This window comes from Geotrypetes seraphini, chromosome 1, assembly GCF_902459505.1.
Source record: "Geotrypetes seraphini chromosome 1, aGeoSer1.1, whole genome shotgun sequence".
Taxonomy (NCBI): Eukaryota; Metazoa; Chordata; class Amphibia; order Gymnophiona; family Dermophiidae; genus Geotrypetes; species Geotrypetes seraphini.
In genome coordinates this window covers 157884526-157909516 of record NC_047084.1, presented here as the reverse complement: position 1 = coordinate 157909516, position 24991 = coordinate 157884526, and the positions used below count along the sequence as shown (strand labels likewise).

The 24991-nt window shown below is 43.6% G+C and overlaps 1 protein-coding gene across 3 annotated transcripts in view; it reads right to left on the bottom strand.

Annotated features, from left to right (window-relative positions):
• The window catches only part of DCLK2 (doublecortin like kinase 2), a 330587-nt gene that overhangs the window by 274696 nt on the left and 30900 nt on the right, over positions 1-24991 (bottom strand). For all 3 annotated transcript variants that reach the window (XR_004539097.1, XM_033940515.1, XM_033940524.1), the window contains exon 2: positions 6989-7323. Coding sequence is in view for 2 of the 3 variants with exons in the window: in XM_033940515.1 (XP_033796406.1) it covers positions 6989-7323 (335 nt within the window). In the remaining variant the exon portion in view is untranslated. The remainder of the gene's footprint in view (positions 1-6988; positions 7324-24991) is intronic.

The window sequence follows — 24991 nt, the reverse complement described above, 5'->3', positions numbered from 1 at the left end:
TTGCCACCATGAGAACGGGCTACTGGGCTTGATGGACCATTAGTCTGACCAGTAAGGCTATTCTTATGCTCTTAAGTTAAACAGCACCAGTCCCAGTACAGAGCCCTGCAACACTCCATTATTTACCCTCCTCCATTGAGAAAAATGGCCATTTAACCCTATCCTCCGTTTTCTATCCGATAACCAATTCCTAATCCACAACTGAACTTTGGCTCCTATCTCATGACTCTTTAATTTTCTTAGGAGCCTCTCATGAGGAACTTTGTCAAAAGCTTTCTGAAAATTTAGATACACTATCAACCGGCTCGTGCTTATCCTCATGTTTATTCATACCTTCAAAGTCTTCCAGCAAATTGGCGAGGCAAGATCTCCCTCGGCTGAACCCATGCCGACTATTTCGCCTAGCCGTAAAGGGGGGCAACAAGCCAGGGCAAAACGGTTTTTAACCTGCTGTCTATTGTACACTAGTGTAAAATGGAAAACACACACTAGTTTCTTTTAGAACTAAATATAGCATTATTAGTGAAAGATTAGTGAGAGAGAGAAAAAATAAAAAATACACCAGAGTATTGACAAAGAAGAAAGTAAACAATGCATCAGCATGACCAATGTGCTGCATCCCTCAGCCACTGTCAGAGACCGAGAAGCCCTCCAATGGTCTTGTCCGGGAGCTCACGGGAGAGGTCCTGGGCAGCAAGTGCATGTTATTCCACAGGCGAACTTCAAGACACTGAGAGGACTGTTTTATTCACACACAGAGCACAGGATGGTACATGCTCCCAGAATATGAGGTTTTTACATCTAGGTTCTGTTTCTTGCTATCAGTATATGAAAGTTCTGCCCATATGCTTTGCTTAGTCTCAGCAACAGATGGATTAGCTTCACTGATAAGAATTCACATTCCAGCAAAGGATTTAGCTCCCAAAAAAGTACTGATAGGCATTACTAGAGTCCACAACTATTCAGCTTATAACACTATGTAATGCTAAATGCTATCCTATATAGTATATAGGGCCTAAGAAAGGTAGTGTACTACACTCTGTCCCATTAAATCATGTTTGGTCTACATGTTCCACAATTTTTATTTTTTCATAAAATTTCCACTATTTCGTCTGGCACTGAAGTCAGGCTTACCGGCCTGTAATTTCCCACAGTTTGACGTATTGACTTGGGCAATCTGTTCCAGGCATATGATATAGCAAGGGAGAAGGAACGTAGTCTGGAACTGGTAGTAGAGGAGAAGGGTACAGATAAGAGAGACTTGCCAATGAACAAAGGGCTAGAGTCACAAAGCAAACCGATTGTGTACCGATTGGTTTGCGACCCCTTGGCGACCCCGGCTCGATTCACTTACCTCTCTTCTGACCATCCTCTGATCCGTGCATGCAAATGAGGGCAATGGCATGCAAAGTAGGCAGGGATGCAATTCACTAAACAAAACCCTGCAACACCAACTGGGCTGGCTAATAAAAAATAAAAAATAAAAAAAAAATGTACTGCTGAGGACCAGTCACTGAAGCCCTTTCCGGCTGCCCTGCCTACTGCCGCCCTGCTCTCTGCCCTGTCAGCCCCTGTCCTGCAGCCCCGAACGCGCCTGCCTGCCTGCCTCGAACACGCCTGCCTTCCTGAATGTGCTGCCTGCCCCAAATACGCTGCCTCCCTTCCCCGCACTGCAAGCCCGTGGTTTTAACCCGCAGGCTTAAGCGGGTTAAAACCATGGGCTCCATTAAAACGATCACCTTTAAAAAATTAAGAAAAAAAAAAATCTATGCCGGCCCTGAGGTTCAGCGTATGCGCAGACCATCTACGGCTTTTGGTGCACCTGTGTGTTCTTTGTTGCATTCGTTGCCTCTGCTGTGCTCCATAAACCAATCGTTTCCCGTCCATATGTCAATCGGACTATGGGAGAACAGCTCTGTATTTTTTCACACCAAGTTTATTGATCTTATGGTCATTTCTTTCACCTTTGTTCTTTGCTACTCTTGTCTAATAAAAAAAGATTTACACCTAAAAAGTACTGTTTGAACAATACCATTTAACTTGTTTTCAGTGTCACAAGCGTAAAAGCATGCGACTGTCTGGATGGAATTTTACGGAAGGTGATTTTAATGAATGTCTCCATTTTAAATATTAAAATGTAATCTGCTCCAATTACCCTGCTATTATAGAGACAGAACAGAAAAAGGTATGAAATGAAACAGAGCAAAGAAGGGAAGAAAATAAAATGTAGCTCTAGGTTTATCATAAGAAGGAATCACACTCTGTACCGACATCTTCCACCTTGTAATCCTGGCATAAATGCTCCAATTTGAAGGCGGGGGTGGTCCCATTGGTCCAGCACTGGCATAATAAAGATCATAAATTTGGAGATATTATCATTGACCAGATTGAAGGGAGGGAGGGAGGATGGCAATGAAGAGAGATATTTAAATTTTCTGGAGCAAAGATGGATCTATAGATTAAATACTGTGGAACCCGGGGGGGGGGGGGGAGGGTTGAATGGGCAGAGTTAGAATGGGCGTCCCTTTTCTGAATGGGCAGGCTGCAAGGATGATGTCACGAGTCAGCTGTTTAGAGGGAGTTTAAAAAGATAGGAAAAGACGACGACGCCATCTTGACACATCACAAGGAAATGGTCGGGTGGCGACAGAATGGTTGCGGTGGGTGTCGGTTAAAAAAGTTTTACACTTTTCAAATATATAGAAAAAAAGATTTAACACAATTTAAAAAAAAATATTTTGCAGGGAAAAGATCCTCGATAAAGCGCAGCACGTGAATCATGCTGGATCCGAGTTTCCTCGATCATTATTATTAAAGATAAGTAACAACATTAAAGCAATTGAAAAGTTTAAATAAGTTTTGGCACTTTAAAGCACTTTATAACATGGAAAATTTATAATACTTAACCGGTGAAGAGCTATCACGTTAAGCTAACCGCTATGAGAGTATGCTGAGCGGCGAGTGGTGTTTCTGAGGTCCATAGTAGTAGGAAAACTTAATAAGAAGCATTTAAACATTGCCGATACGTGGAGAGTGGAGAGGCATAATTTAAAAAAAACCGTCTAAGTCCCCTTTTGGCCTAAGTCAGTAGACGCTGAAGTTGGCAGCAGGGAAATGTCCATTCTCAACAACAACAACAAAAAAAAATCCAAATTGAGGTTTTTTTTTTTTTTTTTAAAATAGCCTACCTGCACGTTCAGCAATCTACTGACCCAGACTGCCACTACATATATCCCTATACCACATTCCCAATCAAAAAATCACCCAAGTCCCAAACACCCAAACCCAGACCTTTTAGATCAGGGGTGTCCAATGTCGGTCCTCGAGGGCCGCAGTCCAGTCGGATTTTCAGGATTTCCCCAATGAATATACATGAGGTCTATTTGCATGCACTGCTTTCATTGTATGCTAATAGATCTCATGCGTATTCATTGGGGAAATCCTGAAAACCCGACTGGATTGCGGCCCTCGAGGACTGACATTGGACACCCCTGTTTTAGATGAAGGAGGGGCCAGTCCTTCACCTAAAAGCCGGATTCTGTAACTGAGCCATGGTAAGACCCCATCTGGAGTATTGTGTTCAATTCTGGAGACCACACTACCAGAAGGATGTGCTGCGAATGGAGTCGGTTCAGCGAATGGCCACCAGGATGGTCTTGGGGCTCAAGGATCTCACGTATGAAGAAAGGCTAAATAAATTACAGCTGTACTCACTGGAGGAACGAAGAGAAAGAGGAGATATGATTGAGACGTTTAAGTATAACACGGGCCGTATAGAGGTGGAAGATGATATCTTCTGTCCTCAACCACCAGAGGTCACTCGCTGAAAGTCAGGGGAGGAAAATTTCATGGTGATTCCAGGAAGTACTTCTTCACTGAAAGAGTGGTCGATCATTGGAACGAACTACCTCAGCAGGTGATTGAGGCTAACAGCGTGTCAGATTTTAAGAGAAAATGGGATATTCACGTGGGATCTCTAAGAAAGTAGAGTCAGGGGGGTGGATCATTGGTATGGGCAGACTTGATGGGCTATGGCCCTTTTCTGCCGTCATTTTCTATGTTTCTATGTTTCTAATGTGCCCCCATCCGCAATGATCGCAGCAGGAGATGCCTAATCTCTCCTGTCGTGATCGCGATCCCCCCTTGAACTACCACGAATCCCGGTAGAAGAGATGCCCAATCTCTGCTGCTGGCATCCTCCCCCTCAACAAACCCAATACCGGCAGGAGAGATACCCAATCTCTCCTGCCGAAGGAGCAGCACCCCCCTCCCCCGGCAACTACCAGCAGGAGGGATCCCAAGCCCTCCTGCTGGCACCCTAAATACCAGCAGGAGGGAGCACAAGCCCTCCTACCAGAAGTAGAGCCTCCCAAACCCCCCCCCCCCAAACCAGCAGGAAGGAGCCCAAGCCTTCCTGCCAGAAAGTGAACCCTCCATCCTCCCTCAAATATGGGCAGGAGGTATCCCAGGCTCTCCTGCCCACAGCGCACCCTCCATGACTCCTTGAACCCCCGATCGCCTACTTGACCCAGGCACTTAAAAGGCCCCTCCTGTGGGCGGGACTTTATGTACATGGGATGGCCTAAGGCACAGGACGACTGTCTGATTGCCGTTCTCCCATTTACGATGATAAGTGCAGCTTTTTGCCATAATAAAACAACACTGGTCTATATTGCTGCCGAGTACCCAGTTTCAAAATAATCCTATTGCATCTTATAGGAGAGGAAGGACGATGGGTGTAATTCTTTCTACCATCGGTTTGAGATTAAATGGTTAGGGAATGAGGTTTTATACAGTCATTCTGACTGTGGACAATGCCAACAGTGCTATCAAGCTTTAGTGGGTCCGATGTGGAGTCACCCTAGTATGGGCAAGACCTATTATGCAACTTCAAACACCTCCTGTCAGAGTGCTTTAGTAGTATATATGATTCAATGTCCCCGCCAGTTGCTATACGTGGGGAGGACGAATCGGAAAATTAATATCCGTCTAATGGAACATAAATCCCAATTAACAGGGGTAATATGAAAGCCCCCTTAGTGCAGCATTGGCGGGAGAAAAGACATAAAATTGTGGATTTGAAATGGTGGAGTCATAGATCAGGTTCACGTTGGGTGTGAGGGTGGGAACCATAAAGAGAGATTAAATTTCATAGAACAAAGATGGATTTACACTCTGAATTCTGTTATACCCACGGGTTTAAATGCTGAAATTGAATGGATGACATTAATATAAGGAAAACAGTTCATTGGCTAGATCAGAGAGAGGGGGGGCGTGTCCATGCTAAGATCGATGTCATCGCGTTTACAAGGATCTGGTTATTTATTGCATGAATGCCGCGGCCATGTTTCCTGGTTAAATCTGTAAACGCGGGGAACATGAGTCGTTTGATTTAAGGTATGTGCTACTAAGAGTATTTATGGTTAGTTTATAACTTTATTTACACCTATTTATATACATTTGCAAGGGAAATTTCTTGATAAAGCCCTCTGGGCTAAACAAAGGTCTATGTCGGAGTGCCTACCCCCACCCGCATAGATAAAGATGAGTATCTATATTTAAAATAAAATAAATAATTTAAAGTATTTAAACTAAGTAAATTATGAAATGTTTGGGACCGATGATGACTTTGGGTGCCTAAAAACTGTATGTCTAAAAAAGTTTATTGACACACAGGTGGTACCGCTGAGATCTATAAGATAAGTCAAGTAAGACTAACAGGAGCATAATAACACCATGGTTCTTGATAATTGGTTTTAAATCTGCTGTTTCTAAGTTAGAGGGAGGAAGGTATGAATAAGGAAAAGGAGAAAATAGGAGAGCACAAGAAGTGATAAAATTTAGATGGGCTACCATACATTCGAGAAAACCCCGACATGTCCTCTTTTTAGAGGACTGTCTGGGCACCCGGAGGGATTTTCAAAACCCGGCAGTTTCTCCGGGTTTTAGAAATCCTGAGCTTGGAGACCGCGTCTGGAAGCCTTTGTGCATGCACAGCCGTCAAAGTGATAATGTTATATGCACACATGCGCAAAGGGTTCCAAATGCGGCCTTCGAGCTCGGGGCGGGGACAGGCGGCCTCTTTTTTTTTAATTTTTTTCCAAAGAGGAAATCTGGCAGCCCTACACTAGAGCCCATGTTCCTCTCCCCTTTCAAATCCCAGTGAAGCATTTAGGGGGGGGGGAATTGCCTTTCCATGCATACCCCAAAGTACGTAAATGAGGACCTCCCTAATAAATCTGCATGCGCTGCTTCAATTATTGGCAGATCTCTTAAGAATATTCATTAGGGATAGCGTAAAAACCAGACTGGACTAGAACCTTTCAGGTTTGCAGTTTTGACACTTCTATGTTGTGTCAGTTTCAATTAACTTGGGATTAACAAACATGTAAACCAGTGGTTCCCAAACCTGTCCTGGAGGACCCCCAGGCTAGTTGGGTTTTTGGGATAGCCCTAATGAATATGCATGGAGCAGATCTGCATTTCTGTCACCTCCATTATATGCAAATCTCTCTCATGCATATTCTTTAGGGCTAACCCAAAAACCCGACTGGCCTGTCGGTCCTCCAGGACAGGGTTGGGGGACCACTGTACTACAATACCCTCAAAACCAGAGGGTTCAAGGTGCACACGTCAATTTTAGCTCCATCATGAGATTAGCATGTCATATTTAGTTCTCCATTTGCATGAGGAAGGAAAAAAAAAAATACAACAAAACAGTTTGCAGTTCTGATTATCTCATAAAGCAGTGGTTCCCAACCCTGTCCTGGAGGAACACCAGGCCAATTGGGTTTTCAGGCTAGCCCTAATGAATATGCATGAAGCAAATTTGCATGCCTATCACTTCCATCATATGCAAATCTCTCTCATGCATATTCATTAGGGCTAGCCTGAAAACCCGATTGGCCTGGTGTTCCTCCAGGACAGGGTTGGGAATCACTGTCATAAAGGAACCCCTTGCTCAGACCTGAAGAGACCCCCATCGTACCTGCTTTCCGTCCAGCGTGCACAACCGCTTCACAACGCCCGAATCTAATTTGATGGCATCCGTTATGTCCGTTAGCACCTGTTCGAAGGAATGAGCAGTCTTTTTATTGAGGAGGATTCTCACAGCTTTCCGGGGTCTTACTCCGCTCCGAATGACGGTCACCAGCTTCGGCTTGACAAAGTCTTTACTTTCCTTTATTTCGGTTTTCAAAGGCGACAGAGAGAACAAAGACCGGGTATGTCCGGCCTTCACATTCACAGACCAGTTAGGGTTAACATTCTTTGTGTAGTCAACTTTGCGGTAGGGTTCATTGGACGCACACACATAACTCTCACCTGTAAAACATTTAAAAAAATATTTTAGAAAAAGGTTTGGACTACAAATGCAACATTATATAATCTATTCCAGGGGTAGGCAATTCCGGTCCTCGAGAGCCAAAGGCAGGTCAGGTTTTCAGGATATCCACAATGAATATGTATAAGATGGATTTGCATGCACTGCCTCCTTGAGATGCAAATCTATCTCATGCATATTTATTGTGGATATCCTGAAAACCTGACTTGCCTGTGGCTCTCGTGGATCAGAATTGCCTATCTCTGATCTATACTGTTCTCCCCAGGGAGCTCAGAACGGTTTACATTAATTTATTCAGGTTTTCAAGCACTTTTTCCTGTCTGTCCTGGTGGGCTCACAATCTAGCTAATGTACCTGGGGCAATGGAGGGAATTAAGTGACTTGCTTAGGGTCATAAAGAGCAGCGTGGGTTTGAACCCACAACCTCAGGGTGCCGAGACTATAGCTTTAACCTCTGTGCCACTCTAGAAATCAAAATGTAGTAGAAGTGAGCCAAGTATAGGACAATAAAGCCCCACTGTGACATCACTGATGAGGTTGGCTCTTAGGCATTGGTGGAATGAGGCATTATGATGTCACAATAACAGCTCTGGTTATCAGAGGCTGAAATTTTTCACACTAATTATTTATTCAATTTTCTGTACCAGAGGTAGGCAATTCCAGTCCTCGAGAGCCACAGGCAGGTCAGGTTTTCAGGATATCCGCAATGAATATTTATGTGATGGATTTGCATGCACTGCCTCCTTGAGATGCAAATCTATCTCAAGCATATTTATTGTGGATATCCTGAAAAACCTGACCTGCCTATGGCTCTCAAGGACCGGAATTGCCTACCCCTGATCTATACATTAGTTACTACAGTTTTAGAAACTGAGCCATGGCACATAGTGTACTATCTGAGCTCTGAAGCAAAGAGATGTAAATGAACAGTATTTCTTTCAGAAAATGCCAAGATCACAGTTGAGAAAGACAAACGCTTAAGTGACCCCCCTCCCCCTTTTTCCTTCCTTTTCTTTTAATCTAGATGGTTTTTGGGAAGTTTTTTTTACTGCCCTCCACTCCTCCCTTTACTGCCTTCCCCCTCCACTCCTATTAGTGCTAGTATGTATTCTTTGGTTCGTTATCCCCTATTATCATTTTTAATTTTTATAATACAGTGATACCTTGTAATCTGAACTTAATCCATTCCAGAACCCCATTCGAGTTCCAAATCGTTCGAGTTTCAAGACAATTTTTCCCATTTAAAATAATAGAAACTGGATTAATCCGTTCCTGGGTCCCACAAATTCAAATTTTAACAGAAAATACACTGGATTTTAAGGTAATATATTAACAAATACAGTCCAGTATTTTCCTCACTACACTTCACAAAGGTGAAAATCACACAAGATGCTTTCACTACAGCTTCTGACAATGAACTGAACTGACGTATGGAGGTGTCAGGTCAAAAGCGCGCCGGGACAAAGGCGCGCCCTGACAATTGAGCGCAGCGTGCGCCGCCGCACCGCTCTAAATTACTGTTTTTAGTGCTCCAACGGGGGAGCGTGGGGGGGGGAACCCCCCACTTTACTTAGACATCGTGCCGCGTTGTGGGGGCGTTGTGAGGGGTGTGGGGGGTTGTAACCCCCCACATTTTACTGAAAACTTCACTTTTTCCCTGTTTTTAGGGAAAAAGTTCAGTTTACAGTAAAATGTGGAGGGTTACAACCCCCCAAGCCCCCCATAACGCCGGCGTGATGTCTATTAAGTAAACTGGGGGGGGGGGGTTCCCCAACAAAACCCCCAGTCGGAGCACCTAAAAACTGTAATTTAGAGCGGCGCGCGCTTTTGTCTATGAACCGACGTATGGGTGGCCAGAGCGCTGGGGAAATGTACGCACCAACACACACAAACAACGTGCAGGGCGTTCAGATTCCGGTGCAAAATTTGCTCGAATTTTTCGTACGGATTCCAAGTTGTTCGTGTACCGGGGCGTTCGGATTCCAAGGTATCACTGCATTGTAAACCGTTTTATTTATCCACTGATAGATGGTATATCAAGTGATAAACCTGGAAACGGCATGGAGTAGTGAACAGAAGCAGTGCCACTTTCAGCATCAGCAAAGTAGCAACAGGACTCCAACTTCGCTCTAGCAGTCCAGCAATTCCTCTCTGCACCTTATAATCCGACATCTCCCTGTCCCTTTCCTTTCACCCACCCACCCCCACCAGCATCCGTTTGTCTCATCTCTATTCCTGGTCCATCTGTTCTCCTCTCCCCCTTATATCTCCGGGTCCATCATCTCCCCATGTCTTCTCACCCCATTTATCTCTCTCCTCGGTTTAAAGGCCCGTTGTCTCTCCCTCCAACCTCCTCTTTCCCCACTCAATCTGGAATTCCCCCCCCCCCCCCCCTCTGTCTATAGCACAACATTTTCTTCACAGAAGTTGCTGGAGCAGCAACTTCTGATACACTTCTGCATCCTCTGTTTCTGCCAGGGCAGAACATGGCAGGAGGAAAAAACTGGGGCTGGGCACAGATAGTGCACCTAAAATTGCTGACACTGGCACCCCTATTTAGAAAAATGTGTTTTGAAAGGTAGACCAGGAAAGGGATGGTGGAGAGGAAGATATGCCAGGCCGTGGGGGTTCCCACCTGTAGCTGTGGAGCCCAAGACAGCTGTCCTGTTTGATCCCCCTTCTCCTCTCTGAGTGTATCTATTAGAGAATGACACAGGGCCAAATTTTTCCCCACCCCTGCGGGAACTTATTTTCCTGTCCCTGCAAGTTCTTTTCCTATCTCTGCAAGCTCCATCCTCATCTGCACAAGCCTCAAACACTTTCAAATCATAAGTAGCAACATTCTAGAGCTCAAACTAGGATGTCATAATGCCTCATTCCACCAATGCCTAAGCTCTGTCCTCATCTGCACAAGCCTCAAACACTTTAAAAAATCATAAGTAGCAACATTCTAAAGCAGTGTTCTTCAAACTTTTTACACCTATGGACCGGTAGAAATAAAAGAATTATTTCGTGGTCCAGCAAACAACTTAGACTGAAATTTAAAAAAAACCCATCTCCACCCGTCCCCGTGAGCTTGGTCCCGCAAACCATCTGATCCCATCCGCACAAGCCTCAAATAGTTATGATTTTATATTGAACGTATTTTATTAAAGTATAAAAAGAAACAATATTCTGTACAATTGTCATTTTATAAATACAAATAATACAGGGCAAGGATCAACAAAACCCCTATCTCCCCTCCCCTTCGCATATATCCCCTCTACTATCAAGAAAATTGAATAAGCCAAATTATCATGCTAACAGAATACCGCAGTCACACATGACAGGAATAGTGTTAGAGAAATGCAACTAGGGCAACTGCCCTCTGGTCAGAGAGAGCCCTAAGCCAGCTGGAAGCTAAAGAAGCACTGCCTGGGCTTTGCATTCCACAGTTATGTCGAACACCAGCTCTAACAGGATACATATTTCAAATCTGATATATTCTAATCACAAGATAGAAATAAAAAAAATTTTTCTATCTTTTACAGTCTTCGGCAAATTCGTTCATTATCCAAATTTCTTTGCCCAAAGTCTCTTAATATACTAATTCATTCCCTGGTTATTTTGAAATTTGATTATTGTAACGCTTTACTTATGGGAATAGCTCAAAAAGAAATTAGACGTTTGCAGATCATTCAAAATACCTCAATTAAACTCATAATGAAAGCAAGGAAATTTGATCACGTCACTCCTCTTCTTAAGAAAGCTCACTGGCTTCCAGTAGCGCATCGAATTCAATATAAACTAAATCTACTTACTTTCAAATCCCTGTTATATAAAACCCCAGTTTTCATCTACAAGTTACTGATCCCTTATACCCCAATCAGATCACTGAGATCTATTGACCAACATCTATTAGTTACACCCTCACTTAAAGTTATTAATACACGGCGGCACTTTATCTTCTCTGTTACAGCTCCTCAAACTTGGGAACTCCCTCCCTATTTATCTCAGAGAAGAAAAGAACTTAGATAAATTTAAAAGTAAACTTAAGAGCTTTCTTTTCAAAGACGCTTATGATATTTAGGAGTCCCAGCCTATTTTTGCTTATTTTAATAAGGCTACTTCTTTTATTTCCCTCCTATTGTTTTTTACCATAATCGTCCTTCTTTCTATCATTATTATTGTTATTTCATTACCCTACCTTTCCCTTTGTTTTCCTTTTTTGTTTATTCTGTTAGTCGTTAATTTAATATGTTTTGTTTAGTGTCCATCTGTCTTTTATCACCCCTGTATTATCTGTAAATTGAATGATTTGTTCATCGCCTAGATATTTGAGTAAGCGATTAATCAAATACTTAATAAACTTGAAACTTTCATCGTCTTTTCATTCTCTTCCATCCAGCGTCTGCCCCTTCCATCCAGCGTCTGCCCTCTCCCCCTTCCATATGGTATCTGCCTTCTTTCTATGCCTCTCTCCCCTTTCCATCCAGCCTGTGCCCCCTCTCTCCATTTTACATGATTCATTCTGCTCTCTTCATTTTTCTCTCTTCTACACCAGATCTACTATCTTTGACCCTCTCGCCTCATTTCTCATCTAACCCCCTTCCCAGCATCAATCTCTCTCTACTTTCTCATTCCTGTCTCTCCCCTTTCCCTCATCTGATCTCTCCATTCCATCCCGACTCCTTCCCCTCCTCTAATCTCCCTACCAGCTGTTCCCTTCCTATTTTCCTTCCTCCCCTGTCCAGCAGTATCCCTTACCCCTTCCCCTCCCCTGTCCAGGAGTACCCCTTCTCCCTTCCCTCTCCAACAAATGTTTCCTCTCTTTAGCCTAGTGGCAGCTCTGTGTGCTTTTAATTTCGGCACACAGCTGTCCCTAAGCAGTAGTTTAGCCACGGTCATGGTTTCTTGAGGCAGCCTCGGGGCCTTATGTAGGCCGACCCACATCACATCATCGAAGCGGGTGGGCCAGCCTAGCAAAGGCCCCGAGGCTGCCTCATGAAACCGCGGCTAAACTACTGCTTAGGGACAGCTGTGTGCCGAAGTTAAAAGCACACAGAGCTGCCGCTGCTGGTCTGGGGGTGTGGAAACAAGATAAAGGCAGGAGGCATACGCGGCAGGAGGCCCGGAATACGCAGCGAAGGCAGGCGCCCCAGCGAAGGCAGGAGGCATACAAGGCAGGAGTCCTGGCATATGCGATGGCAACAGGAAATTGCAAGTCAGATGACACCGGCACCGGAGCCTCTCTTCCTGCCTAGTGTACAGTTTGTGGAGGGGACCAGAATTCTTCATGGACCAGCAAGAAATTTTTGCAGACCGGCAGTTGAAGAACACTGTTCTAGTGCTCAGATTGTGATGTCATAATGCCTCATTCCACCAATGCCTAAGCTCTATCCTCATCTGCAGAAGCCTCAAACACTTTAAAATCGTAAGTGTTCGAGGCTTGTGTGGTTAAGGCAGAGCTTACAGGAATGGGACAGGGACAGCAACAAAAGTCCCCATGTCATTCTCTAGTGTCTATCCTTCCCCCCTCCATCCCCTTTTCTTTCTGCCTCTCTCTCTCTCTTTTTTTTTTTTTTTTTTAATTTCTTTATTGAAAGTTTATATGAACACATGCAAACAATTACAACAGGAAAAAATCCACATACATCAAGTACTATGTAAGAAGCCTTGCATGAAGTGCCGTGACTCTTCACTACTTGCTCTAGACACCTATACATAGCACAGCTACCCCCCCCATAACCCTCTCCCCCCACATCCATCCAAGCCCTCCCCCCCCAAAAAAAAAAAAAAGCATGTGTGCAATCAGGACTTCTTTCTGCCTTGCCAGAGGATAAAGATGCCTCAGGAAGCACTGAATTAGCATACAAGAGAGAGCGTCATTTAAAATCTTTGGCTATGAATGGGGCCTAGTAAAAAAAAAAAAAAATGCCCTTTAGAGCAGTGGTCTCAAACTCAAACCCTTTGCAGGGCCACATTTTGGATTTGTAGGTACTTAGAGGGCCTCAGAAAAAATAGTTAATGTCTTATTAAAGAAATGACAATTTTGCATGAGATAAAACTCTTTATAGTTTATAAATCTTTCCTTTAGGCTAAGTTTTAATAATATATAATATTGTCATTTATAGCTAAAGAGACATATGATCAAGAAACTTTTATTTTACTTTTGTGATTATGATAAACATAACGAGGGCCTCAAAATAGTACCTGGCAGGCCGCATGTGGGCCCTGGGCCGTGAGTTTGAGACCTCTGCTTTAGAGTGTCTAGTCCTACATGTCATACAACTATTTCTGCTCTTTATTGCTACATTGACTGTAGAGAGCCACAAGGTAGAACTGTGTATGGATGGCCGAGAGCATGGTTTCTACTGCGAGCTTAACAAATGTGCCAAACAGAAAGCCGACATGCACACTGGAGCTTGCTGCACCTCCCCACAGCTGCCAGCTATGCTCTGGAACAAGGAAGTGGCGTTGGAGGGGGTGGACCAGCAGCCACAGGGAGTTACAGGAAGGTCCTGCGATGACTGAATTTAAAAGTTTACTGCCACGGCTACTGGTTCAGGAAAGTAGCAGCGGCAGAGTAGGGTGGGAGGTTCCGGACCCGGTGTCCCAGCTGTGCACCCCCCTTAGAGCGTGCACCCAGGGCGGACCGCTCCATCCTGCCCCTCCCCCTCCTTGGTACGTGCCACTGCATTATGTATACACAGAACCTATGTGATAATTGGAGGAAGCCTGCCAGATAATAATAATAAAACTTTATTTTTGTATACCGCAATACCACAAGCAGTTCAGAGCTGTTTACAGAGGAAGAGACTGTATACAGACAGCGATATTACAGAAAAGGACATTCAAATTACATTAGCATGCCAAGAGTAGTCAAGATTTATCCGGAAGCATTTCAAAGATACAGCAGGGCAGGAAAGGAGTCAGAGAAATTTATCAAAGAGATAGGTTTTAATTGATTTCCTGAAGGTTTGGTAGGTGGGTACATTTGAGATGAAGGTGGTTAGGCATTTATTCTATTTGCCTGCTTGGAATGATAGTGATCTGTCAAGGAATCTCTTGTAGATACAGCCCTTCAAGGATGGAAAGGCAAGCAGATAGGCACTACGTGTGCAAGTGGGGCCTGGAAATTCGAAATGGTGCAACTGGTAGATTGGGGATGAACCTGTTATGGTTTTGAAACAGAGACAGACAAACTTGAAAATGACCCTGGCTTCCATCGGTAGCCAGTGTAGTTTTTTTGTAATAAGGGCTTACATGCTCCGATTTTTTTGAGACCATAAATGAGATGGACGGCAGCATTCTGAATGACTCTCAATCGTTTGATGGTTTTCTTAAAGGACCCCAAGTATATAATGTTGCAGTAATCTAAGATACTTAAGATCAGAGATTGAACCAGTAGTAGAAAAAAGAAGTCAAAATAGTGTTTGATGGTACAAAGTATCCATAGGGTGAAAAAACATTTTTTAATCTGAGTATTAGTATTGTCTTCAAAAGTCAAGCATCGGTCCAGGATGACTCCAAGGATTTTGGTAGTAGAGTTAATTGGGTAGTCTAACCCGTTTAATATGTGCACAGAGGGTTCAGCAGCAAGTGCAGCTTCTTGCGAGTGTATGTGAAGAAAAATGAAGCTCTTTCACACAAATATTAGTTCCCAAAAATCTGAGACAAAATTTTTACAATTCGTGTGCAGAGCCTTAACCCTTTATTTGGCAATGCTGCTCAGAAGCAACATGCATTTCTATGGTTCTTATGGGAGATCTGCATCTCCAAATGCCTGTTACTTGGCACTCTTGCTCTTGTTCCACATCAAAATGCGTAAAAGCCGCTTCACCATCTGCCAATTAAAAGGTTAAAAGCATACATTGTTGATGTTTCCCCCATCTGTATATTAAAGATTGCAGATACTTGTTCTGGCTGCAGAAAAAGAAAAACAAGGCATTTAAGATGCACACACTCCAAAAAAGGAATGAAATCCACTCGACCAATCCTATGCTGCCCTGGATCTGCCAAAAAATTGCAGCAGAATACTTAATGATTCCCATTACCATACATTTTAATGCACAGTATGGCCACACAAATTAACATCTGCATTCAACCCATTTCCTCATTGCTCAGCCAGTAATGTGTGAAAACACCCTGTGATAGCTTTCTGCACCGACTCCTGAAGCAGGCGAGATGGCGAACACCTGGATTTTCTTGCTCTGCATGGGCACAATGGCCATCTCTTTATTAATACAGTAACATCAATACAAAACACTTCATTATACATTAAATTCAATCCCTCTAATTAAAAGAAAAAGGTACCGTATTTTTTGCTCCATAAGACGCATCTCACCATAAGTCGCACCCCAGATTTAGAGAAGGAAAACAAGAAAAAAACACCATTCTGAACCAAATTGTATAGTAATTTAAACTCGATACCTTTAAACTCCAACCCAGCACCCCCCCATCATCATTTTTACATACCACCCCAGCACCATTAAATTCAATCCCAGCTCCCCAGCACCGTTAAATTCCATCCCAGTCTCCCCCCCCCCCCCGCAGCGGTACCTTTAAATGTTGGAGGTTGGTGGACGGCTGCCTGCTGTTTGTCGGGGCCTGCAGCGCATAAGCGCACTAATGCCTGGGCCCGGACACTTCCCTAATTGGGCCAGTCGCTGGTGCTTCGCAGGGCTGCTGCCTGCTGATTACCAGCGGATGGCCACTAGGATGGTCGCCGGACTCAAGGGTCTCTCATACGAAGAAAGACTGGGCAAACTGCAGCTCTATACCCTGGAGGAGCGCAGAGAAAGGGGTGACATGATTGAGACATTTAAGTACGTCACTGATCGTGTTGAGGTGGAAAAAGATATATTCTTTCCCAAGGGACCCTCAGTCACAAGGGGGCACCCGCTCAAACTCAGAGGGGGGAAATTTAGTGGTGACACCAGGAAGTATTGCTTCACGGAAAGGGTGGTAGATCACTGGAACAAACTTCTGGCGCAGGTGATCAAGGCCACCAGCGTGCTCGATTTTAAGAATAAATGGGACATCCACGTGGGATCCCTACGAGGGTCAAGTCAAGGTCACTAGCACTCAGACTCAAGGGGGTGGGTCAATAGAGTGGGCAGACTTGATGGGCTGTGGCCCTTTTCTGCCGTCATCTTCTATGTTTCTATCAGTGCCAGCGGTGCACAAGCGCGATGCTGCGTGGGCTCCACTTCTGAATGACTGCTCAGTTCTACTGAGGCAGCCATTCAGAAGTGGCGCCCGCCCACGCTGCAGCACATTAGTGCGCCACTGGCCCCGATGTGCCAGTAATCAGCAGGCCTGGGTTGGCCACTGTTGGAAACAAGATACTGGACTTGATGGACCTTCGGTCTGTCCCAGTATGGCAATTCTTATGTTATTCTGTGAACCATGTATGGCACAATCAAGCCATTGTGACATCACTGATGAGTTTGGCTCTTAGGCATTGGTGGAATGAGGCATTATGACATCACAATCTGAGTTCTAGAATGTTGCTATTCTTTGGGTTTCTGCCAGGTACTTGGGACCTGGGTTGGCCACTGTTGGAAACAAGATACTGGACTTGATGGACCTTCGGTCTGTCCCAGTATGGCAATTCTTATGTTATTTTGTGAACCATGTATAGCACAATCAAGCCATTGTGACATCACTGATGAGTTTGGCTCTTAGGCATTGGTGGAATGAGGCATTATGACGTCACAATCTCAGCTCTGGAATGTTGCTACTCTATGGGTTTCTGCCAGGTATTTGGGACCTGGGTTGGCCACTGTTGGAAACAGGATACTGGGCATGATGGACCTTCAGTCTTGCCCAGTATGGCAATTCTTAAGGGAACTGAAGACCAAAATATGGGGCGGGGGGAGGAGGGGGTGTGTATGCGAAATCTCAATCTCTTAATTGTACAACAGAGCTGATCACAATCCTTCCTAACTAAGCCTTCCCAGTCTGCAAAGAATTCAAAAGAGAAACTACTAGCATCTGACTCTGAATACCAAAACGGTGCCAAATGTAATCATTACTGTTTAAACAAAAATTTAATCCTTGCCAATGAGCTCAGCAAGTTATAGATGTAAGCCATTTGCATACAGATCATGTAATTCAATTTCATAACCAGATATTCAGTGATCAAACATTTTTAAAGAGAAAACTGCAACGGCTACAAAAATCTGTTTGAGAATCGTTACCCTTAACATAGAAACATAGAAATAGACGGCAGATAAGGGCCACGGCCCATCTAGTCTGCCCACCCCAATGACCCTCCCCTACCTTTCTCTGTGAATAGATCCCACGTGTCTGTCCCATTTGGCCTTAAAATCAGGCACGCTGCTGGCCTCAATAACCTGAAGTGGAAGACTATTCCAGCGATCAACCACCCTTTCGGTGAAAAAGAATTTCCTGGTGTCCCCGTGCAGTTTCCCGCCCCTGATTTTCCACGGGTGCCCCCTTGTTGCCGCAGGACCCTTGAAGAAGAAGATATCTTCTTCCATCTCGATGCGGCCCGTGAGATACTTGAATGTCTCGATCATGTCACCCCTCTCTCTGCGCTCCTCGAGCGAGTATAGCTGTAATTTATCCAGCCGTTCTTCACTTACATCAGCTGTTCCTCAAACTTTTTTTTTTCCTCAAATGGAAAAGTAGCATTTAGATAATGTGAGGTTCTCTTTTGCTTCAGACACTCCACCTCCCTGCAGAAAGGGGGTTTCAGATATGAGAAACCAGCAGAGTGGTCTGGTGATTGAATGGAAGATTATCCTATACGTCAGTCAGTTCGGATGACAAGATATGAACTCTGAAAAATCCCGACACCTTCCAACTGTAAAACTGGTTTAGATGCCACACTTATCCAATTCTTTCAAACAGGTTCAAGGCGATTTACAAGTGAATAGGTCCATACAGTACTATGGGGAATTACAGTGACAAACATATTGATTACAATCTTATGGGTTACATACATGGCTCCTAAAACAACCCACTTGCATATCAGTAAAACTCCCACCTTTCGTCCCAAACAGACCCTTCCTCTCCCAGGTGGAAACATGTCTTCAAATACCCCCTGGTCAGAGCCTCCAACTAGAGAATGACACGGGGACAAATTTTTTCCCGTCCCCGCGGAACTCATTTTCCCATCCTGGGAAAGTTTAATTTCCTGTCCCTGCCCCATTCCTGTAAGCTCTGTCCTCATCTGCACAAGCCTCAACCACTTTAACCCTTTCAGGACCAAGGGACATATTTGTCCCATAACTTTAAAATCCTATAAATTTTGATTGGGATAGTCTACAGTTCTAAATTTGATATGTACGGATTCCATATGATACTGCCTTTATGTAAACAAACTGGTTCCGACATTCATTCATTAGCGTCGTTGCCAGATTGATGAGAAGATTCACTTGCCACACTGCCCATAAGCCAGAAGTTTGATTAAAAAAAAAAAAAAATAATGATATTTCACAAAAAAAATCAATTTTTTGGCATCTGCAAGCCCTTTTTACCATAAAAATGTCGTCAAAACCACAAAAATTGGCCTACGATCCTTATGGTCCTGAAAGGGTTAAAATCATAAAATGTTCCAGGCTTGTGTGGTTAAGGCAGAGCTTAAAGGAATGGGACAGGGATAGCGACAAAACTCACGGGGACGGAACAGGGAAATTTGAGTTCCTGCGGGGAATGGGACAGGGATAGCGACAATACTCACGGGGACGGAACAGGGAAATTTGAGTTCCTGCGGGAACGGGGACAAATTTGTCCCTGTGTCATTCTCTACCTCCAACTAGAACGTGCCAGACAAAGGTCATAACTCTCACTTCTTACCAAAGTACTGGAATCAACTACCTCCTAACATCAAATCCCTTGACGGACTTTTGAGCTTTAGAAAAGCAATAAAAACCTACCTCTTCCCAGAATCTTCACGACAAGCTAGCACACCGACTGTATTCTTAATATACACTTCCCCCTCCCTATTCGCGGTTTCGATGGTCGCGGTTTCAATTATTCGTGAATTTTTATCCCCCAAGGCCCCCCCCCCTACTGAGAATCTCTCATTGGCAGCCCGCATCGAACCATTGATTTAGTTTATGGTCCAAGCACTCTGGTAAGAGAACACTACCCCCACATAGTGGGTCATGTATGAACAGCCTTTCGGAGTGCTGGTCTGTAAACATTACTGACCCATTTGAGGGCTCTACCCCTAGCAGAACCAGAGTTTCACTTTGAGTCGTCCTAATGTCTTTGACCACACACATCTCCCAAATAGCTCCTTATCAGGACTTGAAATTCCAAGATAGTCACCCTCCACAAACCCAAGCGACCTTATAAAAAGAAAATCATTTGGTGATTGCACAATGAGCACTTAAAGCCAGTTAACCAGTTTCTGTTGTCAGTGTTTCCCCGCGTACTAATGTCACCAGTGCAATCGTGCAGTAAAAACAGCTGTGAGGGTTGCTAGGTCAGCATTCTGTTTAAATGGGGCTTGTATTGTAGCTTTATTCATAACTAAATGGTGAATAAAAGAATTTTTGTTAAATTCCTGCAACATTTAAGTATTTTATACTACACAGATTTACAAAAATCCTTTTTGTAAGTGACCTTCTGTCCAGCGGCAGGATTTCTAGGACCTAATGGCTGCCTGTACCTCAAGTAACATTTCATATGAACGCAGCGTTTCTTCCGTTTCTCGCTGTAAAAGCATAAAAATACACATTTTAAACTAGGCTTTCCAACCTCAGCTCAAGGTAGAAATCAACTAAGGAGGAAAGAGAAGGTAAAGAGCCACCAAACCTTCTGCTTCCAGAGTCTCTCCCTCATGGAACAGCAGGAATCTTTCATTCAAAGTGAGATGCACTTAGGCAGCAGATTCTGTACCTATAATCAGGAGTAAAAGGTAGGGGGCACTAGGGCTACCAGATTTTCTGTTTGGAAAATCTGGACCTCTAGACAAGCGGAGGCCCTCCTGCTCGACAGCGATTTGTTATAAGCTTTTCAAGGTGTCAGGTCAAAAGCGCGCCGGGACAAAGGCGCGCGCAGACAATTGAGCGCAGTGCGGAGGCACGCGCTGCAGAAAATTACTGTTTTTAGGGCTCCAACGGGGGGGAACCCCCCACTTTACTTAATAGAGATCGCGCTGCATTGTGGAGTTGTAATCCCCCACATTTTACTGAAAACTTCACTTTTTCCCTGTTTTTAGGGAAAAAGTTAAGTTTACAGTAAAATGTGGAGGGTTACAACCCCCCAAACCCCCCACAACGCTGGCGCGATCTCTATTAAGTAAACTGGGGGGGGGGCTCCCCAACAAAAACCCCCGTTGGAGCCCCTAAAAACTGTAATTTTCTTCGGCACGCGCCTCCGTCTTGCGCTCAGTTGTCGGCGCGTGCCTTTGTCTTTCGCGGGGTTGTCTATGAACCGCTTTTCAAAACACAAAGTGCCGGGTTTTGAAAAACCGTCTGGACTCAAAAGGAGGACATGTTCAAGGAAATCCGGATGTCTAGTAACCCTAGGTGGCACCTTCTAAAAACACTGTAAATAGTTGACACTAGAAAGTGACACAGTAGACATAAGAATAGCCTCACTGGGTCAGACTAATGGTCCATCAAACCCATCAATGGTCTGTTCTCACTGTGGCCAATCCAGGTCCCTAGTACCTGGCCAAAACCCAAGGAGTAGTAACATTCCATTCAGAATCCTAAAGAATAGCAAGATTCCGGAATCCCAAAGAGGAACAAAAGATTCTAGAACCCCAAAACAGTAGCAGCATTCCATGCTACCGATCCAGGGCAAGCAGTGGCTTCCCCCATGTCTTTCTGAATAACAGACTATGGACTTATTCCTCCAGGAAATTGTCCAAACCTTTCTTAAAAACAGCTACGCTTTCCGCTCTTACCACAACCTCTGGCAATGCGTTTCAGAGCTTAACTATTCTCTGAATGAAAAAATTAATTTCCTCCTATTGGTTTTAAAAGTATTTCCCTGTAACTTCATTGGTTTTCCCCTAGTCTTTGTAATTTTTGATGGAGTGAAAAATCAATCCACTTGTACCTGCTCTACTCCACTCAGGATTTTGTAGACTTCAATCATATCTCCCCTCAGCCATCTCTTTTCCAAGCTGAAGAGCACTAACCATTTTAGTCTTTCCTCATACGAGAGGAGTTCCATCCCTTTTATCATCTTGGTTACTTTTCTTTGAACCTTTTCTAGTATCGCCATATCTTTCTTGAGATTGAGAGACCAGAATTGAACGAAGTACTCCAGGTAAGTTCGCATCTTGTTTGCTTTTTTGACCGCTACCGCCGCACATTGAGCGGAAGGTTTCATCGTACTGTCTACAATGATACCCATATCCTTTTCTTGGGCACTATCCCTCAAGATGGACCCTAGCATCCAGTAACTGTGATTTGGGCTATTCTTCCCAATGTGCATCACTTTGCATTTGTCCATATTAAATTTCATCTGCCACTTGGATGCCCATTCTTCCAATTTCCTAAGGTCTTCCTGCATTTTTTTTAAGAATCGGCATGCGTTTTAACAACTTTGAACAGTTTAGTGTCATCTGCAAATTTAATCACCTCATTTGTCGTTCCAATTTCCAGATCATTTATAAATAAGTTAAATAGCACCGGTCCCAGTGGCACTCCACTGTTTACTCTCCTCCATTTAGAAAAATGACCATTTTACCCTACCCTCTGTTTTCTATTTGATAACCAATTTCTAATCTACAACTGAACTTTGCCACCTATCCCATGACACACTAGTTTTCTCAGGAGCCTCTCATGAGGAACTTTGTCATAAGCTTTCTGAAAATCTATATACACTACATCCACTGGCTCTTCTTTATCCACATGTTTATTCACACCTTCAAATAAATCAAGCCATTACCATGGTGATGCCATGGTTACCACTGCGGTAATGGGGATCATGTCGGGAGATTACCTGGTATTACCATGGTACTGGTATTGCCACAGGAATGAGAACCGATTCCGGATAATGGGGGGAACAGACCGGTTCTCTCCAGACATACCTTAAACTTGGTGGTCTAGTAGCCTCTTTAGGGGCAGGAAAGATCCCCACTCTCTGCCGCCACTGGACCCACCACTAATAGACTTTCAAATTGGCTGCTGAGACCTCATGTGCAGCCTCAGGAGACTTCTGCGAATCTTGCAAGGCTACCACATTAAGTCTCGGCAGCCATTTTGAAAGTCTATTAGTGGCAAGCTGAAGCAGAAAGAAAGCTTCTGGAACAGCGCAGCATGTTCAGCTGACTGATGCTGCTGGCAGTCCAAAGATTTTAAGTGGCAGCATGGAGATGAGTGCACAAAGGAGAAGGGGGGGGGGGGGGGGAAGAAATCATGTGTGATATCTTAAAGGTGACAAAACAGGTAGAAAAACTACAGTGGCCAAAACTACACTGCCTTTGCTTCAAAACCATAACAGGTTCATCTCCAATCTATCTATCTATCTCATCACTTTGAATTTCCAGGCACAACTTGTACATGTAGGGCCTACTTGTTCGCTTTTCCATCTACAAGAGATTCCTCAATAGAACATTATCATTCCAAGCAGGCAAATGGAATAAATGTTTAACCAACTTTATCTCAAACACACTTCCTTACCAAACTTTTAGGAAGTCAATCAAAACTTATCTCTTCGATAAATTCCTCCGACTCCATTTCTGCCTTGATGTACTTCTAAAACACGTCCAGGAAAAATTTGATTAATCTTACCATGCTAATGTAATTTTGAAAGTTTTTTGTAATATCGTTGTCTGTATACAGTCTCTTCCTCTGTAAACTGCTCTGAACTGTTTGTAGTATTACGGTATATAAAAATAAAGTTATTATTATTATTAAAAGGCAACAGCAAAAGCCAGAAGGATGCCTGGGTACACAGTAGGGTGGTCTGAAAAAAAATTAACATATCTTGTTTGTCCACAAGGCTAATTGTATTCCTTTATATAAAAATGAACACACAAATTTTTACTTAAAAACAAAGTTGGGTGGCGGTTGCTCTACCTCACTGTGTTGTGCTTATGCACTTGACAAATAATCAACGGTCAATAATATAAGAGCTGCCATTGATGCAGAAGGAAACTTCTATTGGTGGTTGGCCATTAGCCGAAGAACAAATTGCTTCTGTATTTTTCAATGAGGCTTATCCCTCATTCTGCTGCATCATTAACAGTCAGTTTGGATACCCTATTCCAAAGTTCCTTGAAAACTGAATCATCAGTCCACTCTGTGGGATGTTTCTTCAGGAATGTTTTTGTTTTTGTTGTTCCTCCTTCAGTCAAGAGATCAAAAAAATGACAGCGTTCTGTGTTCCAAGACTTTCCAAAGGTATCAGGCTCTGTTTTATCTGTACGCACGAGACGTCGTGGAATATCTGGTAACAGTGGACGCTGTAAGTTTTGCACCATTCGCAGCTTTGTTTCTGATGCAATTCTGTCATCAAAAAAGCTAGGTGCTCGGACAGAAACCACAGATGTCTGGAAATAGCTGTAAGCGCCTTGTATACAACAGTTTCATTCAGATATGTGTTGAGAATAGACAGTTCAACGTCATTGTATGGAGCCCTAATCAGGGCCGCCATCAGAAATTTCTGGGCCCCTTACTGAGCAATCCTATTGGGCCCCCCACGCACCCCTTGACGCCCCCCCCCCTTCTTCCATGGGCCGAATACATACATACTTTTCTGCTAATGCTCCACCTAAGCCAGTCCCGTAAAATCTTCTCACGTCCATTGGGTGATTTGGCATAGAGGAGATATTCATAAAAAGAACGTCCGTCAAGATCTTTACTCATAGACTGTGCCATTTGCTTTAAATCATCTTCCATCATTAATCCAAATTGCACAATTCTTTCTCTGTCTTTGTTCTGAATGGCATCTGGCCACATTGCTGGATCCTTCCAGTCAACAAATTTATGAGCAGGCGCGGAGAACGCATTTTTAAACAAATGTAGTTTATTCTTGTACTCCTTATGTAATTTTAATCATCTATGGATATGTTTGTATGTTTATTGTTCAAATGGTTTTATTTATTTCCCCAAATTTATTTTTGTTATACGCATTGAAAATATTTGATATTGCCTTTAAATCAAAATCTCAATAAACTTGAAACGAGTGCCCGTGAGGGTGAAATACTCAAAACTTAGAAGAATAACAATTTACTTAAAGTTTTTGCTACGCCAGCTTTCTGGTATCTTTACATACAGTGGCGTCCGTAGCATATGTAACACCCGGGGCCCATCATTTTTTGGCACCCCTCCCCATCTGTAAGAAAAACATGATTTTTAGTAACAAACCACACGTCACACATGAGTACCTAGGAAAAGGCAGCATCTTACATATTGCAGTGAGCAGTACGTCAATACACCCATTGTAAAACTAAACAAGCCAGACCAATCAATCCTACACCGTCAATCCTAACAGAAAACCATGTCTTTCGAACACACAGAACACAGAAAACACCTTCGCCTAGTATGGAATATGTCATCACAAACTAACCCCTCACTCTTTTACAAAACTGTAGTGTGGATTTTAGCCACAGTGGTAACAGCCCTGACGCTCATAGAATTCTGAGCATCAGAGCTGCTACCACCATGGCTGGCGCTAAAAAACGCTCCACAGTTTTGTAAAAGGGGGGATAAAATAGAAATACACAGT